The sequence below is a fragment of the Cheilinus undulatus genome, linkage group 21, assembly GCF_018320785.1.
Source record: "Cheilinus undulatus linkage group 21, ASM1832078v1, whole genome shotgun sequence".
Taxonomy (NCBI): Eukaryota; Metazoa; Chordata; class Actinopteri; order Labriformes; family Labridae; genus Cheilinus; species Cheilinus undulatus.
In genome coordinates, this window is record NC_054885.1 from 14,276,027 (window position 1) to 14,293,155 (window position 17,129).

The window sequence follows — 17,129 nt, forward strand, 5'->3', positions numbered from 1 at the left end:
TGAGCTCCTAATGTGGACACAACCTGACGTAACAGATTGGCTATTTTTAATTTCATAACAGAAAGGGAACCCCACGTTGAAAGCAAGGAATGTTTGTAAGATAACACTGATATTAATTGAGAAATGAAGAATGAAACCATTGGAAAACGTGAATTAGTAGCAAAAAAATGAAAATAAAGCCAAAGTTTACCTTGGTTCGCCATTCAGTTGTACTGATAAAATTTCTAAGATTGTCCCAGCTAATTTCGACACAGGTGAGCTATAAATGTTTGTTTATTCCGACACCACACAAAGTCCGCTCAAAATAAATCAATCTTTCGTACGTTTCATCGATAGCGGTCTAAAAACTACTTTACCCACAATTCACTGCGGACTGTAAACAGGAAATATCAGTCTGTCGCGCTGGTTGGTTCGTTAGTGCTAACGTTACAGTCACATTAAATCACTTAAAAAAAGACCGTTGCGGTACGCTGTTGTTTCATTTGCACTTCAAGGCTAATAGTTTATAATTAGCGTTTTAGTCGTTGCATTTATGTTAACATAACTGAATTAGCAGAGGTGTATAATGTTAACAGCCTCGTCATTAATGCAGGCTAGTATTTGGCGGCGTGATTCGTTTCAAATAGCTTACCGACAACAAACCAGACACCTTGACAGAGCTGACGGTCAGCTGAGTATGGCAGTTTAAAACAATTGAAACACGAACTCCAGGCATGTTAAAAGGCTAAACCCAGACATAGTCGTGTGTTTAATCCTGACATAAACGCTCACAGACCTAACAGGATGGTGGTTACTATTGGAGACAGGAGACGCTTAACGAGATTTAGCTAGTAAGCTAACTAGCTATCCATTCTCAGTCCTGGATGCTACAGGGAAATATTTAACATGGTGAGAATATCTCGTTCTTTCATAACTATGAATGCTGCCATTCTGCCTCCCCACAAAGCAATGAGAAATTTCTGTCCCATTAACTCATTAGTAAGAGAATAAAAGGTACTAAAGCTCAGCATTTCCAGTATTAGGTCCTTTCCATGATTTATCCCAAGCATTATAAGCTGTTGTAAAACCTGGGCTTACTGGTGTATCATGATGAAAATAAAAATGTAAGCTTGTACTTAAATATTCAGCCCTAAAGCTTCTGTTCTTTTAGATAGTAAATAAAGGGAACATAAGCCCTTTCACACATGCAAGCTGCCAATAAAAATTCCTGACTTGCTAAATTCATACTCGTCTGTAACAGCTTGAGTTTTCTTGCTGTTTGCCCATCAGGAAAGGAAAGGGTAGGGGAGACGGGGCTAGCAGGGAAAATTCAGGGAAAGGTGTTTGCACTTAAATATGGTTATTAAGTCCCTTGGACAACAGTTACCAGGGAATTTAAGCTCTAAAATAACTAATTACATCACATTTTTTACAGGCAACAAAGCCAAGGGGCAAACCATCCAAAAGTAAGTTCCTTGAGTGCTGCTTGACACAAACATAGAAACACTTGTATGCCCAAAAATCTCTTTACAGTGTGCACAGCACTGCCAGTGTAGCAGGCACTGACAATTCAAAAACATCACCTTCAAGTGTAAAACTCTTGGTCAAAGTTTCCTCTTGTGTTTCAAAGGTTTCTTTGGAGATGATAAGCTTGACAGCTTATTCAATGATCAGAGTAAGTGGTGCTTCTATAAATCGCACTGATAACATTAAAGTAATATTATGTGAACCTTTAACTTTTCTCCCTGAAATGTACTTCTTAGAACTTCCAATTCAGAGGGGGGCAGCCCGCGGTGGACCGCTGGTTCGGTAAGTTGGAGGAACTGAACAGTGAAACGCTTAAAGATAACACCTTGGTCTTAGAAATGAGACATCGCTACGTCTTTTCTTTGTACCTAGATCTTCTGCTACTAATAACATCTTCAGTATGCTGTCAGAAGAGGTGAAGAGGGACGTTGAGGAATGTGAGGTAGAAAAACAATATGCAATACATTTTCACAGCCATCTGCTAGTTTTAACCGTTGCTAATTGTTTCTTTTAATTTTTTTTCTTTCCTGTTCAAGGACTCTGACATCTCAGCAGCAGATCCAAATGATATACTGAAGGATATGAAGGCAAGACTATAAATTTTGTGGAAATGGGGTTAAGTTTGGCCTTATAGCAGTTGAGACCTGCTTTGTCGTCCACTCACAAATGTGTCTGTTGTGGGTTTTTTTTTCTGTTTTTCCTTGAACAGGACATGGATGATATGGATGCTGAGCTGTTTGGATCCAAGAAGAAGCCAAGTTCAGCTCCTGCTAAAACAATGATGTACGATAATAAAGGGACAAAGAAAGACTCTTCTACCACTGAAACTTACACAAAACCAGTTGAAGAAGGTAATTTTTGTAACATTAGTTTTGTTTTACTGCTGGCTCTATGGTGGCAACAATCAGAGTGAGCATTTTCTTTTTTACTCAGATGAGACCCCCTCTAGATTAAAGAAGCCAAATTCTGCTCCTCCCATGTCAACCTCACAAAACTATAAGAAGTTTAATTTCTCTGGTAAGTGCACCTCCCTTTAAAATGCTTGATGGATGATGGCTTCTAAGGTGACAGAATGTGCAACTGTTCTAGGGTACACTCTCAGTGGACGAAACCTGATAAAGTGCTCCCTATAGGGCATGTTTCCAGTAATGGAGAGTGTGCTATAAGCTTTTCTGCTTGAAGTTCATTTTCACTTACATCGTTCTGCATCTCAGTAAAATAAATGTTTAAGCAGCCCTCAGTCCAGCTCCTCATGTACTAGGTATAATCACTTAATTTAAAAAAATATTTTAATAGAGTCCGCCACGGGTATACCTTATAAAAAAAACTCTGCATTTAAACATGCATAATTTGTTCCATGTCAAAACATGCATCTTACCTTTTTCGCTTTTCATGAAGTATGAAAAAATAAAAATCAACTCTCTACTGCAGATGAAGATGAGCCCCTGGCTGATCTAGATGACCTACTTCCTGATGAGACAAAGTCCAAATCCAAGTCCAGCACACAGCAATCCAAACCTGGAAAGCCTGCACCATCTCCTACTGCATCTCCCATCCTAGAGACTGAAAAACGTGCGTATTAAACAACTATTGGCTGCGTATTTACAAGCAAACTCTAAAGCACTTATTGTTTGTATGTGCATTTTTGTGCTCCAGCTAAGATTGCGAGGAAGCCTGCCGATCTTACATTTGATGACGACGAGGACGACTTCATGAATGCACTTGGACTGGACACAGATAAAAACATTTCTAAGAAAAAAGATAGTGTGCTTTGGCCCAGCAAAGAAAGGTAACAGCTGTTTTCCCTCTTACTGTCACTCCATTGGTTCCTTATTTATAGAGGTCAATGATAAATAACTACTGCTTTAGTGCTTTAGGGTGGAGTACTTTGTTTGACAGAGCAATGTCTTTTTCCATGTGGCATATCTACTGTTTTGCCCTTACCTGTTTGAAAAAATGTCCAACTGTCTAAGGGCTGAGCCATCTCCCAGAGCTCATACGAGACTTGGTGAGATTCTGCAAAATTTGAATTCACCCCGTCTCCTTGAACGACCTCCGACCGGCGAGTTGAAGGACGAGGCACCGCCTCAAGAGGAGCAACAGCGGGAGAAGACTTCGGATGGGAAAGGTAATAGAGCACAATGGTTCACATAAGTGTGCAGTACTGTTTAAAAACAATAAAATATTTAAGGATGTTCCCATTTCTTAGAGCCATTTTTAGACGATGACCTCACGTTTGGTTCCTATCAGCCCACCATGGTGTCCACGCCTGAGGGCCGCCAGTCCCGCAGACAGTCTGTGAGGTGTGTGTGAAGACCAATCTTGTTATTTTATTTTACTTTTCTTACTGGCTGTGGTTGACGGTTTGTTTTCCTGTCCTCAGATTTTCCATGGAGGATGTCAGCTTGACTACCCCAGAGAAAAAAACAAAACCTACCACCACCTCCAGACATCGTAACTCAGCGGACTGGCTAGGCCTTAAGATGGATGATGACGAAACCTTTCTAGAAACGGATACCAAAGACACCAAGACTACAGCCAAGTCCACAAAGGCCCCTTCTTCTCCTGTACTAGAGATGAGACCCTCAATGAGTGGAACTCCTGCTGTATCTGCTACTAAAAAGGCTGAAGACCTCTCCATCCCAGCTGATGATATCAAAAAACATACCAAGCCTGACCTTCCTAAAAGCCAGAAGAGTGGAGCAGAGGAAGATGACTGGTTAGCAGGAGCGCTGAGCAGGAAGAAGGCCCTGTCAGGGCCTCACTCCGACGCTAAACTATCCAAGCAGGAAGACTCTCTCGACCCAGATCAGGATCAGGAGCCAATTTTAAGGTACATTGGAAGGCATCTTAACAAAGAAATGTGGAAGAAGCTGTTTTGTCAGTACTGAATAATGGCCTACCTTTTTTACAGTGAACAAACCACTTCACAACCTCCAAGAGGCAGAGAGAACGCTTTTGCATCTGTCAAAGAAACAAGGTAATTAAACTTTGTGTGAATCTGTCAAACTAATTTACCAAAACAGACCAATTAATTTTTTTCTTTCTCATTGTTCCATTTTTTTATAATCTAGCTCTGCTGCTCACTCTGCTCCTGTTGGAGAAAAGAAGACCAAGCAAGGTATTGTTCACTGTTGCACATCCAATTAACTTCTCTTCCCTAGAAAAGATTGGTATGACAGAATTTCTAAGACCGCTACCGAGATGGAACAGAAAAAAGGCACTCGATATGGTGGCTGATATAGTGAGTTTTTGTGCTGGAGTGCTGATTGATCCATTCAGCGTGAATTCTGCACCAATATGGCTGCACAATAGTGCTCTGGAGACTACTTTTCAAACAGTCCCATAGAGGGATGATAAACACAATTATTCATTGTCAATTCATTTCAGTGCAGATTAGGCCTGCACAGCAGAGATAATCTACTCCATGTCCTGCAGATGTTGTGTAGAATATTGTATTGATTGTAAGCCTTTTGCTTAACAAAGAAAATGTTAATCCAGTTGTAAATAAGCCAGAGCATTTTACTGCATAATAAACCACTATAACATTATTTCATCTATGATAGGCCAATGCCTGTTTGATAATATCCACCAACCCATTTAAAGGTCCAGTAGGCCTGAAAAACTTGCATTGCTATATTTTTTTTTCTTTCTGCAATGTGTGTTGACATATTTTTGATAAAGACAAAATTAAAGGTAATTAATTGCATTTTGTTTTTGTATACAACCACAGTTCCAAAATAAGTTTGGGCACTGTGTGAACAATAAGTTAAACAAAATACAATGATTTTAAAATCTTATAAACCTATATTTTATTCACATAGAACACAAGCAACGTATCAGATGTGGAAACTGAGACATTTTACCATTTCATGAAACATGGGCTCATTTTTCTTAAAAAGGAAGGGACGGGGCTATGTTTACCATTGCGCAGCATCCCTTGCTCTTGTAAAAAAGTCTGTAAATGTGCACCCAATGTTTTCTGTAGGTGAAAGGTCTAGACTGTGGGCAGGCCAGATCAGCACCCAGACTCTTATTCTGCAAAGCCATGCTGTTGTGATGACTGTGGTATGTGGTTTAGCATTGACATGCTGAAATATGTAAAGCCCTCCCTGATAGAGTCGACATCTGGAAGGGAGTATGTGTTGCTCTGTAACCTCTATCTACTTTTCAGCATTGATAGTGTCTTTCCAGATGTGTAAGCTTTCCATGCCATATGCACTGATGTAACACCATGCCATCAGAGATGCAGGCTTTTGAACTGTACAATGATATAAAGCTGGATGGTCCCTCTCTTCTTTAGTCTGTGGTTTTTAAAATGAATTTCAATTGTTGATTCATCTCACCACAGAACAGTTTTCCATTTTGCCTCAGTCCATTTTGAATACAATACAATACAATACAAGAACTTTATTTATCCCAGAAGGGAAATTCAATAATGAATTCAAAAATGACTGCACTTAGGCCCAGAGAACCAAATGTGTGTTGACAGAATGATTTCTGGAAATGTTCCTGAGCCCCTGCAGTGATTTCCAGTGCAGAATCAGGCCTGTTTTAATGCATGAAGCCTGAAGATCATGAGCATCCAGTATTGACCTTTGGCCTTGTCCTTTGCACACACAGATTTCTCCAGATGCTCCCAACCTTTTGATAAACTGTAGATGGTGGGAAATTCTACCTGTCTTTTCTTCAAGAGACTCTGCCTCTCTAAAATGCTCTTTTTATGCCCAGTCATGTTACTGACCTGTCGCCAATCAACATACTTAGTTACAAAATGCTCTTTTTATTAAAACCACTTACCTTTCCAGCCTTTTGTTGCCCTGTCCCTATGTTTTTAGATGTGTTGCTGCCATCAAAATGAGCTATTGTTTTTGATGAAATGGTAAAATATCTCAGCTGTATCATTTTGATTATGTTCTCTGAATAAAATATTGGTTTATGATATTTGCAAATCCTTGTGCTCTGTTTTATTTATATTTTACACAGCACCCCAACTTTTTTTTCTAATTGGGATGTATCCTGACTGTTTACACGCAGCGTTGAATAACCATGTCCTATTCTATTCTACTCCTCCGTTCTCATAGATATTATACCCTCTTACCCGATAATAGTTACAGAGCAGACACCCACCATTCAACCTGTTCCAGCCTCCAACAAACCACCCTCCCCCTTAACATCCGTCCATTCAAATATCAACATTGCACAAACTATTAGTTCCTCTCATCCCTCAGATCCTCCACCTCAGGCTGCTAGTAGTGTTAGCCACTCTGAACCTCAGCCTCAGTCCCAGCACGTACCATCTAATGAGGGACTTGCTGTGCCACGAGGTCCCAGTCAGGCTGAAACCTCCCAACAGCTGCCAGTGCTACCACCCATGTCTGCTATACTTCCAGACAGTCTGCAGCTGCTTCTACAACAGCAGGTTTGGAAAATAAATCCTGTACTCACAGAAACACCCAAAATGCAAGACAGTATTTGTGATGTGGTTTGTTTTTTAAATGCTTACTCCTCATAGGTGATGCAGTCTCAGCTTCTGGGTCTTGGAAGTGTTATGGACACAGGTGACCTGCAGAGAAGCAACAAAAGAGAGAGGCAACATGTTGATTATGAAGCTTTACAGTCTCGTATCATCCAGCTGGAGGGACAGGTGTGTTCAGTTTGCTCTAGTGCTGTAATGTAGGAGGGATAATTAATCTTTCATCTTTACACGCACAGCCTGAGCTTCTTGGCATTGTTGTCCAGGTGAAGACGCTGCAGTTGGAGCGCGACCAGAGCAAATCGTTGCTGGAGCTTATGGACAATACACACAAGTAGTTAATTTTTTAACATGCACATTTATTATGCATAATTCCCTGCATTCTTAGTAGATAACACATGCTAAAAATATGATATCTGTTTTTCTGTGCCTGGCCCAGAGCTCATGTGAAGCGGCTTGAGGAAATGGCAGTCCAGAGGGAGGTACAAGCACGACAGGAGTGTGAAGACCTGATGGATCGTCTGGCTTCTGTTACACGGTCGGGAGAGCAAGAACGATCAGAGCTGCAGGCTCAGCACCAGCGCAGAATAACTCAGATCCAGCAGGAGCGGGACCACGAGGTGGAGAGACTCAAAGATCTCCAGAGGTAAAGAAGACCTGAAATAAAGTAAATGTCGATTCTATAACAATATCAAAACTATTTATGATTTTATTTTATATTTAATTCACTGTTAAGGTGGGTAAGATAATAACATCCAAGTGGGGTTTTTCACATTTCTAAAGTGTCATAGCTTGGAATTCCAGTTCAGTTAATTGTATTTTTATTATTTGGTTCATTAAATTGAATAATTCAACACAAACCACCTGGAATGGTTTCAAAGAATAAATACTCATGCAAGGTACTGAATTATTTAGCGTCATCATGATTTGAAGACACATAGATAAATAACATATCAGAAGACCTACACCTACTCTTGGCTTCACACAACAGTCAATCACTAAACTTATTACCAATTCCAAGATTAAGTATATTTTACATGCCACATCTAGTGATGATGCTCCACTTGGGACCTGGACTCATGTACTGCTACATTCTGCCTCGATTATTGTTGCAAACTGAACCATTTTAAAATTTGTTTGTTCCTAACTCAGTCAAATTTTTTTAAGGATGCAGGTTTGAGCAATAGTGTCCTGGTATTTTTATCTTTTCACTGATAATGTTGTGATTTATGCAGATCTTATCCAATATGATTAATGTGCAATATGATTAATGTGCAATATACTTTGTATTGTGTAATTTGTTGTTTGTGTCTTTGATTTGTTATGTTTTATATCAATTCCAATCTGGAGGCAGCTAAATGCACGCAGCACCTAAACTCAAAGACAGATTTACCAGATATGACAACACAGTGCTGTGTTAGATCAGTTTGGATCATATGGTCTCATCATATGGTTAACTTTAAGATAATTCAATTTAAGTTGACCATGTCTTTTTTTTTTCTTTTTGTCGTTAAGAAAATCAATCTTAGAGATGAAGAAAGACCACGAGGACCAGGTCAGGAGACTTAAAAAATTAAAGGATGACGAGATTGATGCAGTGACGAGTGCAACGTCCCAGACCAGGTATCTTATCATTTTAAACCACATTATTTTTACTGTTTTTCCTTCTTACTGTTGTTACAGACTCAATGATACAGTTGAATTACAATATGTGGGTCATAATTCAATGTGATTGGAAAATTTAACTTTATGTTATATTTTTAATTTTAATGTATTTAATGTTAAATTTTGCATATTGTGATGCACTGTGATTTATTATCTTTGCTCAGTTGTAACTGAAGATGTACTGATTATGGATATAAGGGCCAACACTGATCTCTAACACAACAATTTACCAGATGCTGATAATGATATTTTTACATCACTTTTATTTTTTATCTGCATACACTAGGCAAATTTTAGACAATTCATACGGGGGGGGGGGGGGGGGGTGAGCAGAATCCTCAACTTTGGGTTATTTTTTCCCTAGTAAACTGTTAGACAGCATCCTAAAAAAGCAGGAATGACTTTCTAATTATTTATGGCTTAATGGAATTTTGAAGCGAACTTGACTGGCCAATACCTGAATAAAAAAATCATCATAAGTGTTGTATGCACCTTGAAAACTCAACGTTTATTACAGTCTTTGTAGTTTAGCTAAAGCTAATGCAAATGTATGTACTACTGCTCGGCGTCAGACAATTTAATCAAAGAAACTTTTGCAAAATGTTGTTCAATGGGGTAATTTGAAATTGCTTAAATATAAAAAAATTAAGATGTAGGATCAGTTAAACTCAACTGGTAGAGCTTACACCCATATGTAGAGGATACAGTCCTTGACACCAAGGTTGCTGGTTTGTTTCTTAACTCTGACTCTGTTTTGTGCATGTCTTCCCTTACTCTCTCCATATTGCCTTACTCTCTTCAGCTGTCCTGTCTAACTATGGCTAAAAGCTTGAATCTTAAAAAAAGATGTACACATATAAAAATGATCTTTCTCTTCTAACTGACCATGACTATGTGGACCTCACTAGTAAATACCTCCTATATAAAAAAATATGTATTTATCATCATGCATTTGAAAAAATAACCAGAGAAGACCACGATTTCAGAGATTGTTCTCATATCTCTGAGTGTTCCTATGGCTTTTGTCCAGGTCTCTGACGGTGGTCATCGAGCAGATGGAGCAGTTTTCCTCTCGGCTTGGAGATCTTTCGTCTCGGGTGGAGAGCACTCATGAACACACGACTCAGTGCCTGGAGCAGGGGGCACGGCACAGAGACGAGCAGCTCCGAAGTACCACAGAAACACACACATGCACAATTAGTGTTAATAGCATGCTGTGGTTAGTATCACATTATAAGTAGGTCAAGGTCATTCTTTAAATGTGCGTTCCAGTGACGCAGGACCGCCTGGCTCAGAAGCAGAAAGCAATGGACGAGGAGAGAACATACCTCAAAGAAATCATTTCCAGGATGGACACTCAGCTCAGTGAGCAGCAGAGACAGCTAGAGAAGGTCCGGGTGGAGTCTTTCTTTTACACATGCTTCAGTTGAAGATAACATACTGAGACTGTTTATAGAATTAGGATTTATAACCACTGATGACATCACATAATCCACCTCTATAGTCTATGAATCTAAAGTTGATCATTTTCTCCTCAGGAGCGCTGGAAGATGACAGCAGAGCAGGCCAAAGCAGAGTCGACCCAGAGGGGTTTGGAAGAAGAGCGGCGTGCTCTCAGCATGCAGATCAACATGGAGAGAGAGGAGCTGGAAAGAGCAAAGGTGGGACTGATTATCATGCCATGGAGGGGTTTTGCTTTTTGTTGAGTTCATGAGAACCCCCTTCCTTTTTTACCTCTCCTCCTGCCTGTCTCTGTGTGAACCAGAGTGCCCTACTGGAGGAGCAGAAGTCAGTGATGCAGCACTGTGCTGATGAGAGGAGGAAGCTGGCAGCAGAGTGGGCTCACTTCCACACGCTGGAGAAGCAGAGACACGAGAGGGCTGAGCGGGACGCCAGCAGCCTGCTAGAGAAGAGAGAGGGCTCCATCATCAGTCTGGCACAGGTGAACGAAGAGAGGCCTCTTAAATGAACACCTTTCTTTTAGTTGTTTTTATTAACATTAAACACAGGGTACAGTACATCGGGCCTTTTACATACAGAAAAACTACTATTTAAAGTTTAAATGATTAGAGAAATCGCAGTTTTAATTGTCTCCTGCATCTATTCTTTAGATACTGAAGCACTAAACATGAAGAATAAATAAATATCAGATTTTTGTACTTCTGTGAAACAAAGTGATTTCACTCTCTTTCTGCCATAGGAACAAGCTGACCTGAAGCTTCAAACAGTAGAGCTGAAACAAAAAGAGATGGCTATGGCACAAGAAAAGGAGACTCTAGAGAGGCTGAGAGAAGAACTGGAGAGAGAGAAGGAGAGAATAAGCAGCACAGCTTTGAGACTTAAGACACGAGCCCAGGAGGTGGAGGCCTTTAGTAAGGTGAATATGCACAACACAGACCAGTAAGTCCATTGTGAAGAACATGTAGTGCGAAGTTTGAATACCTCCCTTTCAACTTCACTTCTTTCTTTGTAGTTGGCAGCAGACAAGCACGACGAAGGAGAACGAGCACTGCAGGAGGCAAAACGCATCGAGGCTGAGCATGAGGCAAGGCTGAGAAATATCCACATGCAGACAGAGCGGCTGAGGCAGCAAGAACAACGAATGCTTCAGGTTCATTATTTACATATTTTCTTATAATTAAAATCATTACTTTAAAGGTTGTTGTGTTGTTTACCTGAAAACTACTTGTTACAGGAGAGAATGAGGTTAAATCATCTGCAGAAGGATTTTGAGACCCCCACTACACATTTACCACAAATGATTTCACCAGTTTTACCAGGTGAGTTTAACTCCGCTTAGTGAAACATGTTCAAATACCTTTTCAGTGTTAAGAATAAAGCAGTGTTTTGGGTTTAATTTGCAGCTGCAGGTTCATTCGTGCCAAACCCAGAGCTGACATCAACCATAAATTTTCCTCCTCCTACTTCACTGGCTGATACTCAGGCCATGGCTCTTCAGGCCAGTCTGGCTCTGTGGAGGTACACTGCGGAAAAGGTAACCAAAAACATTTTGTTTTACAGATGAATGCTGTAAATATTAGTGCACCTTTTTAACTTCTGTATCACTGATAATTGATAATTTTGAAAACCAAACTTAAGTTCTGAGTGATCAGAAAATACTTGATTACATGTTAAAATGTTTTTTCAATTCCCAGTAGCTCTTTTAACCATTCTGCTATGCTGCATTCTTACTAGAAAAGGGTATATGGAGTCACAGCACACATTTTAAGAGACTGATATTAAAAAAGGAAATAAAGGTGACTTTGCAGATGCCTTATTAAACAAAGTAAGTGCTGGTGGCTCATTGATTGTACTTAGTGACTATGGCAACACTTTCTGAGGTATTAATGTCTGAAAACTGGGTATTTGTTTTGAAACCCTGTTTGTGAAATAAAAATGAAAGGTAAATACTATGAGTCTCACTTTATGGTTAAATGAAGGGTTTGGTGGTGCACAGAATATTTTCATGGCTCAAATTGAGCCACAGCACACGGAAGCTTGGGAAAAGCTGTTCTCAAGTAACTAAGGTGATGAACAGTTTAAGATGACAGTGAAAAAGAAAAATGGCACTTAGATACTGCTTCTGTGTGATTTTCAAGCAAAACCTCTGAGGAGATAAGAGGAAGATGTTTAATTTGACAAAGAGCATTTATGCAATTTCTGTGTGGTTTGAGGAGATTTATGTTGCAAACTCAGGGTGTGAAACCTGCCAGACATCAGGAGAAATTATGGCCAGTTTTCTCACTTACTTCACACTTTAAAGGCATAAATATCACAGTATAGAACAATGTAGCGCATAATTATTTTATGCAGGCGTAAATGTGTTTCACATTTTTTCAGCCTATGCTGTTTATTTACACAAGTCCAAACTGTAAGGATTACTACATGGTGTATTTTTTGACAGCCAAAAAAAAATTACAAATGATACCACCATAAAATATGCAAATTCTCTATGTTTCAACCTTGATTCAAGTACAGAATCACTTCTGAACACAAAGCATTCCTGGAGCTGTGATTAACAGTAGGTCATTGTCCTGGAAATGCCTGCATCCATAGAAATTAAATTATGTTCTCCTGTTTCACTGTTTAAGTCCTTCATATAGTCCAGAATCAAAGAAAACACTATAATTTCAACTTAATTATTCAAACACACAAGTAGACTTAATATGCTTTAATCAAAAACACATTAACAGCTACTGAAGGTTAAGATTCTGCCTGGACAACGCTGACAATTTTGTGACACTTCCTTCCATTTCCTACACAGGACCGTGAATTCCTTGCGGAGGAGCAGATCTTCTTGGACAGTTTGAAGAAGAAATCTTAAAAGGTCATATTTCAACACAGGCTGACAAGCACATTCTGTTGGATTTACATGTATACTTGAATTTTATACAGCATCTTTTCACTTTATTAAACATGTTTTAGAGCAAACACTTCTTTTGGGTTCCTTTGCCAAGTCTTCTGTGGTCAGTCTGCAACACCAAACTTCTGGGTTATTCCAAGGTTTTTGTCGTGCCTCCTTTCCTTTTTATCCACCATCTGCAAGAGGAAAAGATGGAATCATAACTTTAGTTTCATAGCACTTTGGTTTAGCAAAAGATGCGTCGTGATCCTGCATCTACAGTCAAGCCTCAGGTTACCATGACTCCACACTGAGTTCAGACAGGGATAACTTGTATCATCATTGGCTTGACCTTAAGCGAGGGTATAAAATCACTTGCCTGTTCAATCTTTCAGCACCAATTTCTCCCCTCAGTCTTGCACTGATGTTCACACCTGCAGGGAGAAATGTCAACCTTAGTTTATTGTATGTTCTGTTTTTTGAGTAGAGAGCCAAAAATTAAATATTTCTCAGAACAGCTAATGCCATCGTCAGTTATCGCATCAGACGGCACTTCCTATGCAGCAGTTTTCATCACTGAATCAGCTGAAATCTTCACATGCAGCAGGGCAGCACCCACCTCAATGAATTCAACCTCCCTTTGGGGTTCATTTCATGTAGGTCAGAAAATCCACCGCCCTGCAAAAAAAAAAGCGCATTTCATCAGAGAAAATTCACCAGCAGCTTGTGAAGACAAGCAAATCTGCAGCAAGTCAGATACCATTGCTTTCCACACTGATTTATTCAGACAGGGATAACAAAATCATCATATACTGCATATTAGAAAGGCTAGAGCTCAAACTAGCAGGTTTACCATTTATTAGGATGAAAATCCGGTCCGCGGTCGTTGGATGAGAGATGAAGCTCATTCCAGTATCAACCTGTTAAATAAAATAAATAGATAACGTGTTATAACTTCAATCACTGCCACGAGGAAATCTAGTCCTAACGGGGAAGCCACGTGGTTCTTCAGCCATCTTTCTTGGTCGATTAATTTATCAAAATTCAAGATTATGTCAATCCTGTTCAGTCAAGCTTTCTCTCGTTCTAGTTCTTGAAGAGTAGTGTATATTTTAATGTGTTTTCCCCTGTTACACTTCTTGCACGTGGTAGCAAAAATGCAGGGTTGCTAACTTAACAGCTAACAGTGTTCATAAGGGCGCTTTAAGACGCTCGCGTGCTTTCAGTTATCATTAGCTAATCAAAATAATTACCTTTTCATGGCGGCTCACGCGTAGAAAACTTCTTGTTGAGGCATAAATGTTTTTCGTCGATGAAAGACGACATATTCGAGTTGCTTCCTCACAGCTACTGTCCACGGTGCTGCCGGTGAAAGAGAACGGGGATATGTAAGGAAAGTTAGTTCCTTCGTGTTTTATCCGATACAGTTGGCAAAGCAGCTTAAAGGCGCATTACCGCCACCAACTGGACTGGCGTGCAAATTAAACCGAAAAGACTAGAATTAAATCACCGTCCAAATATTATGATAACCCTGCATTTTGCTTGTTGGATGAGACTGAAATCTCGCGAGTAATCTCCCAAAAATTTTATTTTGAACATGATTTTAAAGAATTTACTGTTTTTTTATTGCTTGCATTTCAAGCTTACTGTTTTATTAGTGCTCTCCTTAATATTTGAGTTATAGCCTAATTGATATGCATGAATTACAAACATATTATTCTGAAGTGTGTAATTATTATTAAAAATGTGCCAAAAATGAAAGAAGAAAAAGACAAACTAAATGGGACTGATAATGTGACAAGAATCAGCCTTAACATTGGCTCTCATATATCCAAATAAATAAGATGTTGTGTTATGTTGTTCTCCATGTCATTAGACATAAGCACACAGATTAATGATGAATAGCAGGCCTATTAAACCTACTTTTTGAAGTTTGTCAGCTCAGTATTTGAGAAATGATTGGCCATAAAGATGAAAACAACGGTGGATTAACACATATATTACCACCCCAGAAATCAGTTGAACTTCACCAAGCAGGCAAGGCCATTATCTTTTATGAGACTCTCAATCAGATCATATGGATTGGTTACAAATATTACATTAATGCATTGTAACATTAAAGTTCATGTAATGTAAGATGTGCTTCTTGAAATTTGCATGTACATTTTATTTCTTTCCATTAGCCTATCAACGTAAATACGTGGCAATGTCTGCTTTCACTTTAGGGATGATCAAAGACCACCAACCTCCTTCACTTGGTGACTTCTGAAGGGCATTTGAAGGGCATACACAAATGGCTTATCTTGGCTATAAACATTAAAAAGAATCAAAACACCACATTAAGCTAACGTAATCATACAAATGCTGATAAGCAGCTGTAATATATGTATAAAATGGGAGTTTAAATCACTAGGTACAAGGTTCACTGTGTACAAATCTGGACTTGAGCTTTCAACCACATTTATAGACTCTATATCTTCAAATTTTGAAAGCAGATAGAAAGCTTATAAGCCTAAAGTAAACTGAGATGAATTAAAACTTCTTCATGTCCATAATGTTAGTGTTTTTTAACTGATTATCATAAATAGTACTTGTAAATTTGAAATTCCCATTGGATTTTTTTCTCAAGCGGCTGATCTTTGAGTCTGGCATTTTCAAAGGGAAGGCTGAGGTTGTGGCAAAAAAGGTCAGCTAAATATGGTTACATGGGCCTTCACCAGGGGGAGAGCCAGAAGAGTTAAATGTATAGGGCTTAGCCCAATTTAGGTAGCTCTGTAGACATGCTACCTTTATATTTCTTATCAGGTAGCAATTTGCACTGTTTTTAAGATCATTTGAAATACAAATGTTGATTTAGAATGCCAAAAAATCCACATCATTTGGACAAAAATGACACAGTTCTACTTCAAAAGCCATCTTAAGAGCCATCATCATTTTTAATATGTTCTCAGTGTCCTAATCCTTTTGTAACCAACACATTTTCTGAATACCGTATTTATGATTAATAATTTTATTTGTGCTGTTAACATATATTGTATACTGTAGGAGTTCGAGTATACTATTGGTCAAAAAAAGTGTATGGCTGCTATTCTTGGTCAAGTTTCCCTTGAAAAAAGAGATCTCTGATCTCAATGGGACAAACCTTGCTAAATGAAGGTCAAAAAATACAAACCTAACACCAGGCTGTAGGAAGATGCAGAACACTGAATCATTTAAATTTATGCCTCCTGAAAAATGCAAATACTGTTTAATTTTAAAGTTATATAACAGGTGGCGGAATTAAGTAGGAAAGTTCATACTGGCACTTGAAGAAGAACATACACTCTAAAACTTCTGTGTTATTTAATCACAATTCTCGGGTTGCAAGGGTTGGGTTGTATTTCTGTGTTAATTCTCAGAAATTAACCCCTTTTCTTGTTGAAAGGGTAATTCCAATTTCTGGGTTGCTTGAGTTGATTATATTTCTGGGTTAACATATCAGAGTATCCCATACTCTGGGTTAACACCCTGTTGCTCAAAATTTTCCAAAACCATGGGTGAGACTGTCGTTGCATCTGTTGGCACCGGCAGGCAATATATTCAACATGTCTTTCACACGTTGCAAAGTCAATCTCTTGTCTCACAGCGTCTCCATCCCACCAGTGACGGCAGTGATCAGCTGAACCTTATTACTGTCTGGGTCCAGTGTTTTTCTATCAGACACCTCACTATTGAGGCACAGAGCTAATGGTGGAAGTCTGCGTTTTCTGGGTGCTTTTGTAGTTTCATCATCCAGACAAGTTGAATGACTTTAGCACACTCTTGCACAGGAAGCATGGGCAGTTATTGTTTATTCTGAACCACAGATACTGTCACATACAGACAGGGTGGCCTGCAACATTGACCCCCTCACTCACGGTGCCACACCTCAACCCATTATTCTGGGTTAAATGAATAACACATTTTTCCTCGTTAAATTAACACCAGGAAAGTGCCGGTCACTTTTACCCCAAGGTTGGGTTAAAAACAACCCAAATTGGGTTGGTTTTAACACAGGAGTTTTTAGTGTGTAAAACACAAGTTGTGCGGTTACAGGAATAGATTTATTTATAAAAATGCAGAAAAAGTTCAAATTTAGTACAGTGTTTTAAAAAAAAAAAA

General features: G+C 39.1%; 1 protein-coding gene, 1 long non-coding RNA gene and 2 other non-coding genes across 6 annotated transcripts; 1 reads left to right on the top strand and 3 right to left on the bottom strand.

Moving 5' to 3' along the window:
• The first annotated feature begins 431 nt into the window (after positions 1 to 431).
• LOC121504007 (fas-binding factor 1 homolog) lies at positions 432 to 13,078 on the top strand. Of its 3 annotated transcripts, XM_041778631.1 has the most exons (30): positions 432 to 674; positions 774 to 888; positions 1,415 to 1,445; positions 1,610 to 1,654; positions 1,743 to 1,788; positions 1,879 to 1,948; positions 2,043 to 2,093; positions 2,216 to 2,357; positions 2,440 to 2,523; positions 2,938 to 3,078; positions 3,163 to 3,295; positions 3,480 to 3,634; positions 3,716 to 3,809; positions 3,890 to 4,339; positions 4,421 to 4,486; positions 4,581 to 4,627; positions 6,738 to 6,928; positions 7,022 to 7,153; positions 7,249 to 7,316; positions 7,422 to 7,628; positions 8,498 to 8,605; positions 9,678 to 9,817; positions 9,920 to 10,038; positions 10,186 to 10,308; positions 10,413 to 10,589; positions 10,848 to 11,024; positions 11,121 to 11,258; positions 11,343 to 11,427; positions 11,512 to 11,642; positions 12,912 to 13,078. In XM_041778631.1, the coding sequence occupies exons 2-30, from the start codon at positions 886 to 888 to the stop codon at positions 12,969 to 12,971; spliced, it is 3,414 nt and encodes a 1,137-aa protein (XP_041634565.1). In that variant the 5' UTR covers positions 432 to 674; positions 774 to 885; the 3' UTR covers positions 12,972 to 13,078. The 3 variants fall into 3 exon arrangements, with proteins under 3 accessions (XP_041634565.1, XP_041634567.1, XP_041634568.1); XM_041778633.1 differs by lacking the exon at positions 2,440 to 2,523 and having other exon boundaries at positions 432 to 888; XM_041778634.1 differs by lacking the exons at positions 432 to 674; positions 774 to 888; positions 1,415 to 1,445; positions 1,610 to 1,654; positions 1,743 to 1,788 and having other exon boundaries at positions 1,890 to 1,943.
• A 193-nt stretch (positions 13,079 to 13,271) lies between these two features.
• LOC121504038 lies at positions 13,272 to 13,340 on the bottom strand. Its single transcript, XR_005991420.1, has one exon. It is a non-coding gene; the product is annotated as a small nucleolar RNA R38 (small nucleolar RNA).
• A 28-nt stretch (positions 13,341 to 13,368) lies between these two features.
• LOC121504008 lies at positions 13,369 to 14,385 on the bottom strand. Its single transcript, XR_005991406.1, has 4 exons — positions 14,243 to 14,385; positions 13,843 to 13,909; positions 13,609 to 13,667; positions 13,369 to 13,423 (listed from the first exon to the last, which is right to left on the bottom strand). It is a non-coding gene; the product is annotated as an uncharacterized LOC121504008 (long non-coding RNA).
• LOC121504024 lies at positions 13,497 to 13,570 on the bottom strand. Its single transcript, XR_005991408.1, has one exon. It is a non-coding gene; the product is annotated as a small nucleolar RNA SNORD49 (small nucleolar RNA).
• Positions 14,386 to 17,129: the final 2,744 nt, after the last annotated feature.